The sequence below is a fragment of the Caretta caretta genome, chromosome 13, assembly GCF_965140235.1.
Source record: "Caretta caretta isolate rCarCar2 chromosome 13, rCarCar1.hap1, whole genome shotgun sequence".
In the NCBI taxonomy this organism is placed as follows: domain Eukaryota; kingdom Metazoa; phylum Chordata; order Testudines; family Cheloniidae; genus Caretta; species Caretta caretta.
Window position 1 is genome coordinate 1,304,861 of NC_134218.1, and position 20,242 is coordinate 1,325,102.

Sequence of the window (20,242 nt, forward strand, 5' to 3'; positions counted from 1 at the left end):
GGCAGACAGCTAAAAAGTGATATGTTTTTAAAGGGCTTATATACAAATGGTAGAAGTCTAAACAATAAGATGGGTGAACTAGAGTGCCTCGTATTAAATGAGGCTATTGATATAATTGGCATCACAGAAACTTGATGGAATGAGGATAATCAATGGGACACAGTAATACCAGGGTACAAAATCTATCAGAAGGACAGAACAGGTCGTGCTGGTGCGGGAGTGGTACTATATGTGAAAGAGAGCATAGAATCAAATGAAATAAAAATCTTAAATGAACCAAACTGTACCACAGAATCTCTATGGATAATAACTCCATGCCCTAAGAAGAAGAATATAGTGGTAGGGATATATTACCAACCACCTGACCAGGATGTGATAGTGATTGTGAAATGCTCAGGGAGATTAGAGAGGCTATTAAAATAAAATACTCAATAATAATAATGGGGGATTTCAACTATCCCCATATTGACTGGGTACATATCACCTCAGGACGGGATAAACTGTTCGCCCTTTGTAACACTGATAGAGATTTTAGTTGGGGGCTGAACCTCTCCAACGCATCATCAACGCATCATCAAGGATCTACAACCTATCCTGACGGATGACCCATCACTCTCACAGATCTTGGGAGACAGGCCAGTCCTTGCCTACAGACAGCCCCCCAACCTGAAGCAAATACTCACCAGCAACCACACACCACACAACAGAAGCACTAACCCAGGAACCTATCCTTGCAACAAAGTCTGTTGTCAATTGTGTCCACATATCTATTCAGGGGACACCATCACAGGGTCTAATCACATCAGCCACACTATCAGAGGCTCGTTCACCTGCACATCTACCAATGTGATATATGCCATCATGTGCCAGCAATGCCCCTCTGCCCTGTACATTGGTCAAACTGGACAGCCTCTACGTAAAAGAATAAATGGACACAAATCAGACGTCAAGAATTATAACATTCATAAACCCGTCGGAGAACACTTCGATCTCTCTGGTCACTCGATTACAGACCTAAAAGTCGCAATATTACAACAACAAGACTTCAAAAACAGACTCCAACGAGAGACTGCTGAATTGGAATTAATTTGCAAACTGGATACAATTAACTTAGAATTGAATAGAGACTGGGAGTGGTTGAGTCATTACACAAAATAAAACTATTTCCCCATGTTTATTCTCCCCCCACCCCTGTTCCTCAGACGTTCTTGTCAACTGCTGGAAATGGCCCACCTTGATTTTCACTACAAAAGGTTTTCCCGCCCCTCCTGCTGGTAATAGCTCCCCTTACCTGATCACTCTCATTACAGTGTGGAGGGTAACACCCATTGTTTCATGTTCTCTGTGTATATAAATCTCCCCACTGTATTTTCCACTGTATGCATCCGATGAAGTGAGCTGTAGCTCACAAAAGCTCACGCTCAAATAAATGGGTTAGTCTCTAAGGTGCCCCAAGTCCTCCTGTTCTTTTTGTAATTGTGAAATTGCAGAACTACTAACTGTCGTCTGTAACCTATCATTTTAATCAGCTTCTGTACCAAATTACTGGAGGATAGCTAATGTGATGACAATTTTTAAAGGGCTCCAGAGGTGACCCCGGCAATTACAGGACAGTAAACGTGACTTCAGTACCGGGCAAACTGGATGAGACTCTAGTAAAGAACAAAATTGTCAGGCACATAGATGAACATAATTTGTTGGGGAAGAGTCAACATGGTTTTTGTAAAGGGAAATCCTGCCTCACCAATCTACTGGAATTCTTTGAGGGGGTAGTAACACTGCTGGTTCTGGCGGGACCCCACGGAGAGTGCCAATTCAGGACAAATTGCGTCAAGCAGGGCAGTTACCGCCCAAGGCTGGGGTCTTTCCACCTCTAAGGCAAACCAAACTAGCCAGACAGAGAGGACTTTGGTTTTACCCCACTGGCTAACCACAAGTCACACAAGCAATTCCCTTAGACACTCCAGTTTTCCAGTATCTCCACCAGTGCCCCTCGTTCTGGGGACAGATGGTTATGAAAACCAATACCCCAGTAAAAGAAAAAAGGTTCCCCCGATCCCAAAGGACCCAGACCCAGAACCAGGTCAATATACAAATCAGATCTTACCCACAAATCACACTGCTGCCAATCCCATAGAATCTAAAATCTAAAGGTTCATTCATAAAAAGAAAAAGATAGAGATTGGAACTAGAATGTGTTAAATGGAATCAATGACATACAGCGATGGCAAAGTTCTTGGTTCAGGCTTGCAGCAGTGATGGAATAAACGGCAGGTTCAAATCAAGTCTCTGGAGAACATCCCCAGCTGGGGTGGGTCATTCAGTCCTTGGTTCAAAGCTTCAGTGTAGCCAAGGTTTCAGAGTAGCAGCCGTGTTAGTCTGTATCCACAAAAAGAAAAGGAGGACTTGTGTTAGCTTCTAGGATGCCACAATTACTCCTTTTCTTTTTTCAGGGTAGCAAAGTCCCTCCAGAGGTAGGAAGCAGGATTGAAGACAAGATGGAGGAGCTGCCTCAGCTTTGTATAGTCTCTTGCCATGTGGTCTGTCTTCCTTTGTCCCAAAGACAAGCTGCCCATCCCATGGCCTGGAAACACCTCAGAGTTCTGTCCATAGGCAGGTCCCTGCACACCTGGCTGAGTCCCAAGGCGTGTCTGCCTTCTCTCAATGGGTCAATTGTATAGCGGATGGTCCTTAATGGGCCATCCAGCAGGCTAGGCGGAGCTGACACCAACTTGTCTGGGGTGTCGCCCAGAAGCACAGCACATGTTTGAACTACAGATGGTACAGAGCCAATACTTATAACTTTAAATACAAAAAAGATGCATGTATCTAGACAGCATCATCCTAACCAGCCAACCATTGCCTTGTCTTAGACACTTTATTTGACCCCCTTCATACAAGATTTGGTGCCACTACAGGACCTTGGTTGCAACAACGTTCTATATGGTCCCAGTTCAAGTCAATAACGTCACAGAGGTCAACAAGCATGTAGACAAAGGGGAATGCAGTGGATACAGAGCATTTAGATTTTCAGAAAGCCTTTGACAAGGTCCCTCACCAAAGGCTCTTAAGAAAAGTGAGCTGTCATGGATTAAAAGATAGGAAACAAAGGGTAGGAATCAATGGTTTTCAGAATGGAGAGAGGTAATTAGTGGTGTCCCCCAGGGGTCTGTTCTGGGACCAGTCCTATTCAACATATTCATAAATGATCTGGAAAAAGGGGTAAACAGTGAGGTGGCAAAATTCCCAGATGTTACAAAACTACTCAAGACAGTTAAGTCCCAGGCAGACTGCGAAGAGCTACAAAAGGATCTCTCAAAACTGGGTGACTGGGCAACAAAATGGCAGATTTCAGAGGAACAGCCGTGTTAGTCTGTATTCGCAAAAAGAAAAGGAGTACTTGTGGCACCTTAGAGACTAACCAATTTATTTGAGCATGAGCTTTCGTGAGCCACATGCTCAAATAAATTGGTTAGTCTCTAAAATGGCAGATGAAATTCAATGTTGATAAATGCAAAATAATGCACATTGGAAAACATCATCCCAACTACACATATCAAATGATGGGGTCTAAATTAGCTGTTACCACTCGAGAACGAGATCTTGGAGTCACTGCGGAGAGTTCTCTGAAAACATCCACTCAATGTGCAGCGGCCGTCACAAAAGTGAACAGAATGTTGCGAATCATTAAGACCAGGATAGATGATAGGACAGAAAATATCATATTGCCTCTATATAAATCCATGGTACACCCCCATCTTGAATACTGCGTGCAGATGTGGTCTCCCCATCTCAAAAAAGATATATTGGAATTGGAAAAGGTTCAGAAAAGGGCAACAAAATTGATTAGGGGTATGGAATGGCTTCTGAATTAGGAGAGATTAATAAGACTGGGACTTTTCAGCTTGGAAAAGAGGCGACTAAGGGGGAGATATGATAGAGGTCTATAAAATCATGACAGGTGTGGAGAAAGTAAATAAGGAAGTGTTATTTACTCCTTCTCATAACACAAGAACTAGGGGGTGTGACGATGCCACGCAGCAGGGAGGGGTGAAGTGTTGACCTGGGAATGTGCCCTGGGGATGGGAGACCTGAGAGCCTGTAACCTGAACCAGGAGGGGGAGGGGGAGGTAACACCTCGGCCAGGAATGTGAAGACAGGCTGCAGAAGGGAACCTGCTGGGGGGGTTTAGTTTCAGTTTGGGGCTGGGTGGAGGAACACAGGGAACCCCAGGGCTGGGGTCTAAGCTCCCTGCTCCCCCAGATGGACTTGACTGAGGGGTCCTGGGTGTGCCCACAAGCTCTGTTTTGGACTGTGTTCCTGTTGTCCAATAAACCTTCTGTTTTACTGGCCGGCTGAGAGTCTCAGTGAATCCCAGGAAGAGGGGTGCAGGGCCTGGACTCCCCCACACTCCGTGACAGGGGGTCACCAAATGAAATTAATAGACAGCAGGCTTAAAATAAACAAAAGGAAGTATGTCTTCACACAGCGCACAGTCGACCTGTGGAACTTGTTGCCAGAGGATGTTGTGAAGGCCAAGATTATACCAGGGTTCCAAAACGAACTAGATAAGTTCCTGGAGGACAGGTCCATGAATGTCTATTAGCCAGGACGGGCAGGGATGGTGTCCCAAGCCTCTGTTTGCTAGAAGCTGGGAATGAGCGACAGGGGATGGATCACTTGATGATTCCCTGTTCTGTTCATTCCCTCTGGGGCACCTGGCATTGGCCGCGGTCGGCAGACAGGACACGGGGCTAGGTTGGCCTTTGGTCTGACCCAGTCTGGCCATTCTGATGATCTTATGTAACGAGCCTTTTAACAGAAGGGAAAGCAGTGTTGCCAGCTCTCATGTTTTAGTCATGAGTCTCATGATAATTATTGGTTTCCTTAAAGGCCCAGCTCCTGGAGTCAAATGGATCTGTGATGATTTCTGCCTTCATTCATAAAGAAAAATGAAGTTTCTAGCCCTCGTGGCTGTGGAGAAAGCTTCAAATTGTGACCCCAGGGCACCCTACAGGCTCAAAAAGCAGAAGGCAAATGAAAAGAACCCCACATCTGGTATATTTACATCATCTCAGGATTTTAAAGGCAATCTCATGATTATTGAACATGTGGGGTTGGCAATACTGTGAAAGTGACTTGAAAGTGTCAGTTTCATTCCTGTTTAAGGTTCATTTCTAGTCTAAATTTGTAGTGAGGTAACACCCCTTGAGCCCCAGGCAGATGCAGTATAAACTCATGGGGGCTTGCCCTAGCAGGATATTTCCAAAATTAAATGATCTATTCCATGCTTGGGTGAACTGCAAAATAGTGATCGAAAGTCCTCTAGATTTTTCTACAATTGTTTCAATTGTTGTATTCAAGAGTTAGTAACAAATAGATACATATACATTAAAATGTTGAACCTAACCAGTGTCCCTTCAGTGACTTGACACAAGATGAGAGAACATGTTAGTATTGGAACTGAGTGGGTCTAATATTTATTTAAGTCTCTTTTATATAGGAATTAGATACAGTGCTCCTGTCCTCTGATTTCCCAGTTATTATCTGCCAAAAACCCCCCAAACCCTGTTGAGTTTACAGGTGACTAAGTAGCCCCTGGAATCAGGGTTAAAGCTGCCCTCCCCCCACATCTGAAATAGCGCCCTTGGCTGCAGGGGCTCCTGGGAGCATTGGGTCCCAGTCCCATCGGCGTGTTAAAGGAGAGCCAGGGGTTGCCCAGGATCCCATACACTCCACTTGGGGAGCTGATAAATCACCTCTGCCCAGTGATGTCTCCCATGTCTCTCAAAAATCCCAGTGAAGGGCTAATGTGCTGCCTTGGGAAAGTGCCAGGGTGAGTGACTGTTACACACTCCCTGCGTCCTGCCTGCTGGCTGATGCTGTGACGCCCAACAACCTCGGGCTGTTTGTCAGGGACAGAGTGTTTGCCTCCACCAAACACACCTGGGCTGGGCTACTCCCCGGGCTACTCCCCTACAGAGAGGGAGAGAACACACACAGGCTGCAGTTCGCCCTGCTAGTTAAAGCCAGAGACTTTCAGCTCGTCTGCCTCTCACAGCCTGCTGGAACGCAGAACAGCTGTATATATCCTTGAGGTATCATACAACACCTCTCCCCTTTTCCCCTACCTGTCCTCCTGGATTACCACATCCCTCTGTACCAATATTCCAGCCATGAGATTTAGCCTCCCAAGTTGCAATTATGCCTACTGAGTAATAATTTTGCTTATGTGCTAATCCTTCCAATTCAGCCTGTTTATTCCACACACTCCTTGTATTTGTGCACAGACATCTAAGATGTCGAGCAGATTGCTCCACTGTTTGTGGCTCCTATGACCCCGTTGTAATAAATCTCCCCTGCCCCGTGATGTCCCTGCAGCTCATAAAAATACCTGGAAAGCACAAATGTGCTGCTCTGGGAAAGCAATGGCGTGACGGACATTCACACGGTCCCCCAGCCCACGTCCTCCGGCCAGGACCGCCGCTGGGTGACGCTGTGCTGCCGGGAGGGCTGTTGTCAGGGCCAGAGGGTTTGCTCCTACCAGGGTCATCACACCCTCAGGGGAACGTGCATGAGCCACTCATATGGGGTCAACAACCCTAAAGGGGACATGTGAGTATTGCTTCTCTGGGGTCATCACAGCCTAATGGGGAGGTGGTGGTGGGAGCCCCGAGACCTCCCCACGCACCCTCCTCTGGTCACGTCCCAGAGACGAGGGTCAGGGGCACAGAAACATTCAGTCCCCATCGTTAGACATCAGCTGAGGGAACCTGCTGCGGGGGGCGACTAGTGAGATGGACGGGGCGTGATCCACAGCACACGACACAGACATGGATAGCCCAGGCCTTTGGGGAGTGCCTGATCCCTGTCCCCCTGAAGGAGCGTCAGAGACCCAGTGGGAGAGCGAGAAGAACGTACCGACCCCTCCCTTAGCCCCTAGCCCATGGGAGCAGAGTGCCAGGGTGTGACGAAGTGGGACTGTTCTTAATGTTTCCTCCGAATATTGTGGGGGTGCCTCAGTTTCCCCTATGCAGTTCTTAAGTCTCTAGGGGGTGGGGTAAGGGTGTATAATCACTGCAGAGCCCTAGAGGGCAGGTGTGGGCAGGGGTCTGGACACAGAGAATGGCCGACACCATGTTTCCTGGCCACTGATGGCCTGGGCCCTTCCCCCCTGCAAGGTGAGAGCTAAAGGGTTGGAGAACAAAGGAATCCGGTGACCTCCTGGCCTGGGAAAGGAACAAAGCCCAGAGGAGGAGGGGCTGGAGAGGGTTTTCAGTTTGGGGCTGGCTGGGGACATGGAGTGAAGTGCAGACGTGGTTGTCTGGCTCACTGCCCCCCAAAATGGACCCAGCTGAGGGGTCCTGTTCTCTGCACCTACAAGCTCTGTGTTAGACCATGTTCCTGTCGTCTAATAAACCTTCTGTTTTACTGGCTGGCTGAGAGTCAAGTCTGACTGCGAAGTTGGGGTGCAGGACCCTCTGGCTTCCCCAGGAGCCCCGCCTGGGTGGACTCGCTGTGGGAAGCGCACGGAGGGGCAGAGGATGCTGAATGCTCCGAGGTCAGACCCAGGAAGGTGGAAGCGGTGTGAGCTGTTTGCCCTGCGGACAGGATGCTCACAGGAAGGCCCAGAGTCCTGCCTGGCTTCATGGGGAGCAGTTCCAGAGCATCGCCCGGGGACTCCGTGACACAGGGTACCTGCCTGCCTGTAACCAGACCCCTGGGGCTCCCTGCCCCCTTGCACACCGGAGAGGGGTTCACGCTGGCTCTGATGCAGTGAGGAAAGCAGCGAGCTTGCTGCCTACCCCACTGGGACAGTGTCACGGAGTGTGGGGGAGTCCAGGCCCTGCACCCCTCTTCCTGGGATCCACTGAGACTCTCAGCCAGCCAGTAAAACAGAAGGTTTATTGGACAACAGGAACACAGTCCACAACAGAGCTTGTGGGTACAACCAGGACCCCTCAATCACGTCCTTCTGGGGGAGCAGGGAGCTTAGACCCCAGCCCTGGGGTTCCCTGTGTTCCTCCCCCCAGCCTCCAAACTGCCAACTAAACTCACCCCGCAGGTTCCCCGCTGCAGCCTCTGTTCACATTCCTGGGCAGAGGTGTTACCTCCCCCTCCCCCTCCTGGCTCAGGTGACAGGCTCTCAGGTCTCCCATCCCCAGGGCACATTCCCAGGTCAACACTCCCCCCTCCCTGCTGAGTCACATCGTCACATCTCTCCCCCCTTCGAACTGAACTGAGCGGGGTCACTGTGACCAGTGATCTGGGGAAGTTCGGGGCCCCCTCTCCGGGACAGCGCATCCGCTATCAGGTTGGCACTTCCCTTCACGTGGACCACGTCCATGTCGTAATCCTGCAGGAGCAGGCTCCATCTCAGGAGCTTGGCGTTGGCTCCTTTCATCTGGTGCAGCCAGGTCAGGGGCGAGTGGTCGGTGTACACGGTGAAGTGCCGCCCGAAGAGATAGGGCTCTAGTTTCTTGAGGGCCCACACCATGGCCAGGCACTCCTTCTCGATGGCCGCGTAGTGTTGCTCCCGGGGTAGCAACTTCTTGCTCAGGTACACGATGGGGTGTCTCTCCCCCTTTTCATCCTCCTGCATTAACACCGCCCCCAGTCCCGTGTCGGAGGCGTCGGTGAACACCACAAAGGGCTTGTCAAAGTCTGGGTTTGCCAGAACTGGGCCACTGACCAGAGCCTCCTTCAGCGCCCGGAAAGCCTCCTGGCACTGCTCGGTCCAGACCACCTTGTCTGGCTTCCCCTTCTTGCATAGCTCAGTGATGGGGGTGGCTATGGCGCTAAAGTGAGGCACAAATCTTCGGTAGTATCCTGCCATCCCAATAAAGGCTTGGACCTGCTTTTTGGTGTGGGGAGCGGGCCAGTCTCTGATCACCTCCACCTTGGCTGGTTCCGGCTTTAGGCGGCCGCTCCCCACCCGATGGCCCAGGTAAGATACTTCAGCCATCCCCACCTTGCAGTTCTCCGCTTTTACAGTCAGCCCAGCCCCCTGGAGTCGGTCCAGCACTTGTCTAACCTGGGACACATGGTCCTCCCAGGTCTGGCTAAAGACACAGATGTCATCAATATACGCCACGGCAAAACTCTCCATCCCCCTCAGGAGCTGGTCCACTAGGCGCTGGAAGGTGGCCGGCGCTCCCTTGAGGCCGAAAGGCAGGGTCAGGAACTCCTAGAGCCCCAGAGGGGTGATAAAGGCCGATTTCAGTCGGGCATCTGCATCCAGCGGCACTTGCCAGTAGCCCTTTGTAAGGTCCATGGTGGTGAGGTACCGAGCTCCTCCCAGCTTGTCTAGGAGCTCGTCCGGCCTGGGCATGGGGTAGGCATCAGATACAGTGATGGCATTGAGCTTCCGATAGTCCACGCAGAACCGGACTGACCCGTCCTTTTTGGGGACCAGCACCACCGGCGAGGCCCAAGGGCTGGCAGATGGCTGGATCACCCCCAAAGCCAGCATGTCCCGGACCTCTCTTTCCAGGTCCTGAGCAGTTTTCCCTGTGACTCGGAAGGGGGAGCATCTTATCGGCGGGTGCGACCCTGTCTGCACCCGGTGGACAGTCAGATTAGTGCGTCCAGGCTGGTTGGAAAACAGCTGTCGGTACGGATGCAGCACCCCCCTGACCTCAGCTTGCTGGGCAGGGGTTAGCTGATCCGAGAGGGGAATTGTTTCCAGGGGGGAACCAGCTCTAGTCCCAGGGAATAGATCCACTAAAGGGTCATCTCCCTGCTCTTCCCACTGTCCACACACGGCCAACACCACATTCCCCCTGGCATAATATGGCTTCATCATATTCACATGGTACACCCGGCGGTGGTGCGCCCGGTTCGACAGCTCCACCACATAGTTTACCTCATTGAGCTGCTTGACGACCTTGAAAGGGCCCTCCCAGGCGGCCTGTAGTTTGTTCTTTCTCACTGGGATGAGAACCATCACCGGATCCCCGGTGGCGTAGGCACGGGCCCTTGCCGTGCGGTCATACCAGACCTTCTGCTTCTTCTGGGCTCTGGCCAGATTCTCCCTGGCCAGGCCCATGAGTTCAGCAAGTCTCTCTCGGAAGATCAGGACATACTCCACCACTGACTCTCCATCGGGAGTGGCCTTCCCCTCCCACTCGTCTCTCATCAGGTCCAGGGGGCCCCTCACCCTCCTTCCATATAACAGTTCGAAAGGCGAAAATCCGGTAGACTCCTGTGGCACCTCCCTGTACGCGAACAGCAGGTGAGGTAAGTACTTGTCCCAATCCTGTGGGTGCTGGTTCATAAAGGTTTTCAGCATCATCTTTAGCGTCCCGTTAAACCTCTCCACCAGCCCATTGGACTGGGGGTGATAAGCTGAGGCCCAGTTGTGCCGGACCCCACATTTCTCCCACAAGCACCGGAGCAGGGCCGACATGAAGTTGGAGCCTTGGTCTGTCAAGACTTCCTTGGGGAACCCCACTCGGCTGAAAATGGTCAGGAGCGCATCGGCCACGGTGTCTGCTTCAATGGAAGCTAAGGGCACTGCCTCGGGGTAGCGGGTGGCAAAATCTACCACCACCAGAATGTATTTCTTCCCCGACCGGGTCGTCCTGCTGAGAGGCCCCACGATGTCCATGGCCACCTTCTGGAAAGGCTCCTCTATGATGGGCAAAGGTCTCAAAGCCGCTTTCCCCTTGTCCCGGGCCTTCCCCACCCTCTGACAGGGGTCACAGGATCGGCAATACTGCCGGACCGTGGTAAAGACCCCGGGCCAGTAAAAGTTCTGTAGCAACCTCTGCCGGGTGCGCCGGATTCCCTGGTGCCCTGCGAGGGGGATGTCATGGGCCAGGTACAGGAGCTTGCGGCGATACTTCTGGGGGACCACCAGCTGCCTCCTGATCCCACAGGACTCTACTTCCCTTGTGGGAGCCCATTCTCGGTACAGGAACCCCTTCTCCCACAGGAACCTCTCCTGGCAGCCTCTGCTCATGGTCCGTACCACCCTGAGGTCGGCCAGGTCCCTGAGCTTCCGCAAGGAGGGATCTTTCCTCAACTCGGCCTGGAACTCAGCAGCTGGGGAAGGGATGGGGACCGGTTCCCCCTCAGTGGCCAGGTCTGAGGCCTCAGCCTCTCTGAGCCGTGCCCCTCGGCCCTCCCTTCCCACCAGGGTAGGGTCCTGCGCCTCCGGTGCGGTACCCTCCCCGAGGTCAGGGAGCAGTGGCCCTCGCCGGCTCTGGCTACGGGTCACAACCAGGGCGGTCTGGGGCTTGCTTGGCCAGTCCTCTAGGTCTCCCCCCATCAAAACTTCAGTGGGCAAATGGTGGTGTACCCCCACATCCTTGTGGCCCTCCTTGGCCCCCCATTTCAGGTGTACCCTTGCCACGGGCACCTTAAATGGGGTCCCACCCACCCCTGTCAGGGTCAGGTAGGTGTTGGGCACCACCCGATCTGGGGCCACCACCTCGGGCCGGGCCAGCGTCACCTCCGCACCCGTATCCCAGTATCCATTGACCTTCCTCCCATCCACCTCCAGGGGAACAAGGCACTCTCTCCGGAGGGACAGCCCCGCGCCCACCCTGTAAACTGAGCGCCCTGAGTCCAGAGCCTCCAGCCCTCTGGTGGAGCTGGCCTGGGGTACTCTTCCCTCCGGGGCAGGTGGTAAACTGGTAGCCCCCCTTGCCTGGGTCGTCTGCCCCTCGTCCAGCTGGGTCCCTACCCAGTTAACCCTGGGTAGGTTGGGTCTGCTCAGTTTGTCCCTGAGCCCAGGGCACTGGGACCGTACGTGGCCTCTCTGGCCACAGTGATAGCAGCTCAGGTCACGTTGGTCCCCTCGAGCGGGTCGGAGGGGCCCGACGCCAGGCGTTCCCCTTGGGAGGGGGTTCTCCCTATTTCCCCGCTGGGAGGCCCCCTGGTGACTCTCTCTCTGCATCGGGGGGGGCCTGTTCTTTTGGGACTCCTCCCGGCTACCCCCTGACCGTCTGTTCACAAACTCGTCGGCCAGCTGCCCTGCGTGCTGGGGGTTCTCGAGCTTTTTGTCCACCAACCACAGCCTCAGGTCGGAAGGGCACTGTTCATACAGCTGCTCCAGTACAATTAGGTCAAGCAGGTCCTCTTTAGCTCGGGCCCCCGCTGTCCACTTGCGGGCATACCCCTGCATCCGGTTGGCCAGTTGTAGGTAGGTGACCTCAGGCGTTTTACGCTGACTCCGGAACCTTCTCCGGTACATCTCGGGGGTCAGCCCAAACTCACGGAGCAGGGCCTGTTTGAACAGTTCATAGTCCCCTGCCTCCGGCCCTGTCATCCGGCTGTACACCTCCACGGCTTTGGGGTCCAGTAAGGGGGTGAGAAACTGGAGCCTGTCTGCAGGGTCAACCCTGTGCAGCTCACAGGCATTCTCAAAGGCCGTCAGGAAGCTATCTATGTCCTCCCCCTCCTTACGCTGGGCCAGGAAGCACTTATCAAAGTTCCTTGCAGTCTTGGGTCCCCCCTCACTCACCACAGCCGGGGCCCCACTGCTCTTCAGCCTGGCCAGCTCCAGTTCGTGCTGTCTTTGTTTCTCCTTCTCCTGGCGCTCCCTCTCCTTCTCCTGACGCTCATGTTGACGTTGTTTCTCCTTCTCCTCCTGCTCATGTTGACGTTGTTTTTCATGATCCTCCAGCTCCCTCATTTTCATCTCCCTCTCCCATTCCAGCCGCCTCCGCTCCAGGGATGGGGAGCTCCGCCGGGAGGATCCCCTGCTGGGTGCTGGGGTCAGGGTGCCCTCGGTATTCGCTGGGCTTCCCCCAACCCCTCCCCCAGACATAGGTAGGAAGGGTCTCGGGATGTCCTCGGCAGCAGTCTGACCCCTCCCAGCCCGGTCAGGCCCCAGGGCCCACGCTGCGTCTGCCGGGCGGCTCCCCTCAGGGATAGGGATCGGGTCATCCAAGCGATCCCTCTCCTCCAACTGGGCAATCAGTTGTTCCTTGGTGGACCTCCCGATGCGCAGCCCCCTCTGCCTGCACAGCTCCACCAGGTCACTCTTAAGGCGTTTAGCGTACATCTCCCTGCTGGCCACTCGCAGGCCGGGCAGCTTCCCACGGTTTCCAGGAAAAGCCCTTAGTGTGCCAGTCCTTCTTGAGGTCACCACCTCTTTGCCAGGGTCGAGCTGCAGACTCCTCCGCCCCTGGGACTGCTCGCTGCAATCCCCCGGGGGACCCTGTTACTGCAAAAGTCTTTCTCTCTGGTCACACATTCCCAGGGGTTAACCGCCCCCCGAAACCGTCTCTGAATCTTCAGCACGCCTGGTCCCCGTCAATTCCCCTTCGTTTTACTGTTCCCCAGTCACTTACTGCAGGAAGCGCCGTTCACGGGGTGCAGTAGATCCCACCGCTGCCACCAGTAGTCACGGAGTGTGGGGGAGTCCAGGCCCTGCACCCCTCTTCCTGGGATCCACTGAGACTCTCAGCCAGCCAGTAAAACAGAAGGTTTATTGGACAACAGGAACACAGTCCACAACAGAGCTTGTGGGTACAACCAGGACCCCTCAATCACGTCCTTCTGGGGGAGCAGGGAGCTTAGACCCCAGCCCTGGGGTTCCCTGTGTTCCTCCCCCCAGCCTCCAAACTGCCAACTAAACTCACCCCGCAGGTTCCCTGCTGCAGCCTCTGTTCACATTCCTGGGCAGAGGTGTTACCTCCCCCTCCCCCTCCTGGCTCAGGTGACAGGCTCTCAGGTCTCCCATCCCCAGGGCACATTCCCAGGTCAACACTCCCCCCTCCCTGCTGAGTCACATCGTCACAGACAGCAAGGGCAGCGCTGAGCACAGAGGGAGCTGAGACCCCAGCTGAGTGGGGGGAGACACAGGCAGGGCAGGGGATCTGTTGGGAGTGGAAGGTGCTCGGTAAGGAAAGTCTGGATGAGCCTAGGCAGCCTTGTGAGCTGATGGCTGTGTCTAGTCAGCAGGGCGGGAAGGCAAGGAGAGTGGCAGATGAGTGTCCCTGGACCTTACCTGTTAGCTGGGTGGAGAATTGTGACAGTGAAGGGAAGGGAGGGTGAGAAAACCTGGATTTGTGCTGGAAATGGCCCAACCTGATGATCGCTTTAGATAAGCTATTACCAGCAGGACAGTGGGGTGGGAGGAGGTATTGTTTCATATTCTCTGTGTATATATAAAGTCTGCTGCAGTTTCCACGGTATGCATCTGATGAAGTGAGCTGTAGCTCACGAAAGCTCATGCTCAAATAAATTGGTTAGTCTCTAAGGTGCCACAAGTCCTCCTTTTCTTTTTAGTGAAGGGAATGTGTCTGTGTCTGTCTGGGGTATTGACTTGCCTATGGAGGGAGCTACCCTGATCTCCAAGCAGTTGTCTGTGAACAGCCTTGTGTGCTGGGACCAGGGGAATGAGCTCCCAAGGTGTGTGTCTGGGAAAGGAGAATGTGTCTCAGGCTCGACGTTGTCTGGAGCAGACAGAAGGGACCTTTCAGCCTGTGATGGTTGATGGTCGTGCAGTTGTCTCAGAGCTGGTTCTGGATTCAGCTAAAGCCCAGGAAGGGAATGGTCCTAAGTTTGTGTCTGCTTGGGAGAATGGCCCTGTAACTAGGTTGCATCCAGTTAGTGTCTATGTAAAATCTCAGAGACCAGACAATTCTGGTGCTTGTATTTTGCCTGTTGCTAGTGTGTTATTGGGAAAGGGTGTAGGAACTCTGTCTAATCGGGGTGAGATCCTAGCCAGGGCACAAGGAGAGCATGAAGGTGATAAGAAAAGGAGTACGTGTGGCACCTTAGAGACTAACCAATTTATTTGAGCATGAGGTTTCGTGAGCTACAGCTCACTTCATCAGATGTTTACCGTGGAAACTGCAGCAGACTTTATATACACACAGAGAATATGAAACAATACCTCCTCCCACCCCACTGTCCTGCTGGTAATAGCTTATCTAAAGTGATCAACAGGTGGGCCATTTCCAGCACAAATCCAGGTTTTCTAACCCTCCACCCCCCCACACAAATTCACTCTCCTGCTGGTGCTAGCCCATCCAAAGTGACAACTCTTTACATAATCAAGTCGGGCTATTTCCTGCATAGATCCAGGTTTTCTCACATCCCCCCCACCCCCATACACACACAAACTCACTCTCCTGCTGGTAATAGCTCATCTAAACTGACCACTCTCCAAGTTTAAATCCAAGTTAAACCAGAACATCTGGGGGGGGGGTAGGAAAAAACAAGAGGAAACAGGCTACCTTGCATAATGACTTAGCCACTCCCAGTCTCTATTTAAGCCTATTCAGGGGACACCATCACAGGGCCTAATAACATCAGCCACACTATCAGAGGCTCGTTCACCTGCACATCCACCAATGTGATATATGCCATCATGTGCCAGCAATGCCCCTCTGCCATGTACATTGGTCAAACTGGACAGTCTCTACGTAAAAGAATAAATGGACACAAATCAGATGTCAAGAATTATAACATTCATAAACCAGTCGGAGAACACTTCAATCTCTCTGGTCACGCAATCACAGACATGAAGGTCGCTATCTTAAAACAAAAAAACTTCAAATCCAGACTCCAGCGAGAAACTGCTGAATTGGAATTCATTTGCAAATTGGATACTATTAATTTAGTCTTAAATAGAGACTGGGAGTGGCTAAGTCATTATGCAAGGTAGCCTGTTTCCTCTTGTTTTTTCCTACCCCCCCCCCCAGATGTTCTGGTTTAACTTGGATTTAAACTTGGAGAGTGGTCAGTTTAGATGAGCTATTACCAGCAGGAGAGTGAGTTTGTGTGTGTATGGGGGTGGGGGGGATGTGAGAAAACCTGGATCTATGCAGGAAATAGCCCGACTTGATTATGTAAAGAGTTGTCACTTTGGATGGGCTAGCACCAGCAGGAGAGTGAATTTGTGTGGGGGGGTGGAGGGTTAGAAAACCTGGATTTGTGCTGGAAATGGCCCACCTGTTGATCACTTTAGATAAGCTATTACCAGCAGGACAGTGGGGTGGGAGGAGGTATTGTTTCATATTCTCTGTGTGTATATAAAGTCTGCTGCAGTTTCCACGGTAAACATCTGATGAAGTGAGCTGTAGCTCACGAAACCTCATGCTCAAATAAATTGGTTAGTCTCTAAGGTGCCACACGTACTCCTTTTCTTTTTGCGAATACAGACTAACACGGCTGTTCCTCTGAAACCTGTCATGAAGGTGATGTGATTTTGTTACCTACTGATGGTGTGGAAACCCGTAGCAAGAAGGAAAAGATTCCTGAACTTGTGTGTGGCAAAGGGAAGGAGAATGCTTCTGACCTTTTATCTAGGAAGTCTGTGAGTTTGCCTGAAAGGGGATTGTGTAGGAATCCGCCGGATGGGCCAGAGGTAATTCTGGACGTAAGGGAGAGCCAGAAAGAGTCTGTTGTTGCTCAGGAAAGTGTTCCTCTAGAGGAAGCCCTAGGTGAAGAGGGTAAGGGCAGAATTTCTGTGAAGGGTGAATTGTTGCATAGAAAAGCCACTCGGGAAAGGAATCCTCATGGAGTCTTTGCAAGCAGTTTACTGCCACTGAAGGGTGTGAAAGTGATTTAATCAGGAAAGTTTCAGTTCCTAACAGCCAGAAATTTTCCATTGTGAATGGATCCACTGACTTTCCTGTTGAAGGATCCAGTGTGGATAGCTTTGAAAAGGTCTCAGATGAAGTGAAAGCTGTTAAGAAAGTTAAACAGTCCTATAACCAAGTGGCAGTGTTTGGCCAGCTTGTTGGGGAGAAGACCCAATCCCAGTTTGACCCCCTGGGGTTTTGGGGTGGCCAAAGGGCACAGGCCGCATAAACCTTCCCACATGCGGCATGCGAGTGCTATCAACCACCCCCGACCTAAGGGAGGGCCTGAAACTGGAAGGGCCTGGTGTAACTCCTACCAAGGAATGGGAGAGATGCTGGGGCATCCATGGGAACGTTGGTGGCTTCGAACTTCCCCAGGTCACTGGCTAAAGTGACCCCACTCAATTCGATCTCGAAGAGAGGAGAGATGTGACGAAGTGGGACTGTTCTTAATGTTTCCTCTGAATAATGTGGGGGTGCCTCAGTTTCCCCTATGGAGTTCTTAAGTGCCTAGGTGGTGGGTGTCACGGAGTCCCTGGGCGATGCTCTGGAACTGCTCCCCATGAAGCCAGTCAGGACTCTGGGGCAGTCGCCTTTCTGGGAGCAGCCTGTCTTCAGGACACACAGCTCACACAGCTTCCACCTTCCTGGGTCTGACCTCGGAGCATTCAGCATCCTCTGCCCCTCCGTGCGCTTCCCCCTGCGAGTCCGCTCAGGCAGGGCTCCTGGGGAAGCCAGAGGGTCCTGCCCCCCAACTCCGCAGTCAGACGTGACTCTCAGACAGCCAGTAAAACAGAGGTTTATTAGATGACAGGAACATGGTCTAACACAGAGCTTGCAGGTGCAGAGAACAGGACCCCTCAGCTGGGTCCATTTGGGGGAGGGGGGCAGTGAGCCAGACAACCAAGTCTGCCCTTCACTCCATGTCCCAGCCAGCCCCAAACTGAAACTCCCTTCAGCCCCTCCTCCTCTGGGCTTTTTTCCTTTCCTGGGCCAGGAGGTCACCTGATTCCTTTGTTCTCCAACCCTTTAGCTCTCACCTTGCGGAGGGAAGAGCCAGGCCATCAGTTGCCAGGAAACAGGGTGTCGGCCATTCTCTGTGTCCAGACCCCTGCACACACCTGTCCTCTAGGGCTCTGCAATGATCATACACCATTATCGCACCACCTAGATACTTAGGAACTTCATAGGGGAAACTGAGGCACCCCCACACTATTCAGAGGAAACATTAAGAACAGTCCCACTTCGTCACAGTGGGATAAGGGTCTATGACCATTGCAGAGCCCTAGAGGGCAGGTGTGTGCAGGGGTCTGGACACAGAGAATGGCCGACACCCTGTTTCCTGGCAACTGATGGTCTGGGCCCTTCCCCCCTGCAAGGTGAGAGATAAAGGGTTGGAGAACAAAGGAATCCAGTGACCTCCTGGCCCGGGAAAGGGACAAAGTCCAGAGGAGCAGGGGTTGGAGGGAGTTTCAGTTTGGGGCTGGCTGGGACATGGAGTGAAGTACAGACGTGGTTGTCTGGCTCACTGCCCCCCAGAATGGACCCAGCTGAGGGGTCCAGTTCTCTGCACCTACAAGCTCTGTGTTAGACCATGTTCCTGTCGTCTAATAAACCTCTGTTTTACTGGCTGGCTGAGAGTCACATCTGACTGCGAAGTTGGGGTGCAGGACCCTCTGGCTTCCCTAGGAGCCCCGCCTGGGCGGACTCGCTGTGGGAAGCGCACGGAGGGGCAGAGGAGGCTGAATGCTCCAAGGTCAGACCCAGGAAGGGGGAAGCTGTGTGAGCTGTGTGTCCTGAAGACAGGCTGCTCCCAGAGAGGAGACTTCCCTAGGGTCCTGACTTGCTTCATGGGGAGCAGTTCCAGAGCATCGCCCGTGGACTCCGTGACATAGGGGCAGGGTTAGGTTCTGGAGCTGAGCCTGCAGCCAGCTCTGGGGAGGGGAGGGTGCATGAGTCCTGCTTTCTGGGCCATGGGGAGCTGCCAGGCCAGAGGGCCCAGCTTTAGTAATTACAGCCTGGCAGGCGTTGGCCCAGCCACTCCTCATGGGAAGCAGCAGGGGGAATGAAGATGGGTGTGTGTTAGGAGAATGGCATATCTGGCTCTGGGGCAACCAGCTCGTTGCCATGAGGTGAGAGCGTCCCATTCCGCACAGCTCCAGGGGCCGGCGCTGGGCAGGCTTCACGAGAGGTTCACTCCAGGGAAGCCCAGTGATCAGTGGCCTCTTGGCTCAGCTGTTTGTCCCGATGCCCCAGCCAGGGCATGGAGTCCCCTGGAAACATGAGCTCACCTCTGCAGCCTGTTATTACATTTCCACCATCCTCACACCAGGGACTTTCCCAACTCTCGCAGTTCCCTGCTGCTTCCCTATTCCCTTTGGGAGTGGCAGAAACTGGAGGCAGCTCTCTTGTGTAATGTCCCCTCCTGTGGCCGCAGTACCAGGCTGGCAAGATCGTATATAAGCTGGTGCAGCTCGGCGCTGGGTATCCTGGCATAGCAGCACCATGAAATCAGGCCTCCTCCTCCTGGGGCTCCTCACCCTCTGGGCTGATCCGCCGTCTGCCTCTGGGCAGCTCCATCAAGGTGAGGGCTGTGATGCAGCAGGGAGGGGGGAGTGTTGACCTGGGAATGTGGCAGGGGAGTTTCAATGGGAGACCTGAGAGCCTGTAACCTGAGCCAGGAGGGGGATGGGGAGGTAACACCTCTGCCGGGGAATGTGAAGACAGGCTGCAGCAGGGAGCCTGCTGGGTGGGTTTAGTTGTCACTTTGGTGCTGGGTGGAGGAACGCAGGGAACCCCAGGGCGGGGGTCTAAGCTCCCTGCTCCCCCAGAAGGACTTGACTGAGGGGTCCTGGTTGTACCCACAAGCTCTGTTTTAGACTGTGTTCCTATTGTCCAATAAACCTTCTGTTTTACTGCCTGGCTGAGAGTCTCAGTGAATCCCAGGAAGAGGGGTGCAGGGCCCGGACTCCCCCACACTCCGTGACAATTGGTGGTAGCGGTGGGATCGCCTGCACCCCGTGGGCGGCGCTTCCTGCAGTAAGTGACTGGGGAACAGTAAAACGAAGGGGGATTGACGGGGACCAGGCGTGCTGAAGATTCAGAGAGAGACGGTTTCAGGGGGCGGTTAACCCCTGGGAGTGTGTGACCAGAGAGAAAGACTTTTGCAGTAACAGGGTCCCCCGGGGGATTGCAGCGAGCGGTCCCAGAGGCGGAGGAGTCTGCAGCTCGACCCTGGCAAAGAGGGGGTGACCTCAAGAAGGACTGGCACACTAAGGGCTTTTCCTGGAAACCGTGGGAAGCTGCCCGGCCTGCGAGTGGCCAGCAGGGAGATGTACGCTAAACGCCTGAAGAGCGACCTGGTGGAGCTGTGCAGGCAGAGGGGGATGCGCATTGGGAGCTCCACCAAGGAACAGCTGATTGCCCAGTTGGAGGAGAGGGATCACTTGGATGACCCGATCTCTGTCCCTGAGGGAAGCTGCCCGGCGGACGAAGCGTGGGCCCTGGGGCCTGACCGGGCTGGGAGGGGTCATACTGCTGCCGAGGACATCCCGAGACCCTTTCTACCTATGCCTGGGGGAGGGCTTGGGGGAAGCCCAGCGAATACTCAGGGCACCCTGACCCCAGCAGCCAGCAGGGGATCCTCCCGGCGGAGCTCCCCATCCCTAGAGCGGATGCGGCTGGAATGGGAGAAGGAG

General features: G+C 53.4%; 1 protein-coding gene across 2 annotated transcripts in view; it reads left to right on the plus strand.

The window, feature by feature from the left end:
* Positions 1–18,960: 18,960 nt before the first annotated feature.
* LOC125622017 (uncharacterized) overlaps positions 18,961–20,242 on the plus strand; it is a 33,178-nt gene continuing 31,896 nt past the window's right edge. For both annotated transcript variants that reach the window (XM_075118619.1, XM_075118618.1), the window contains exon 1: positions 18,961–19,128. In XM_075118619.1, the coding sequence (XP_074974720.1) occupies positions 19,050–19,128 (79 nt within the window). In that variant the 5' untranslated portion in view covers positions 18,961–19,049. The remainder of the gene's footprint in view (positions 19,129–20,242) is intronic.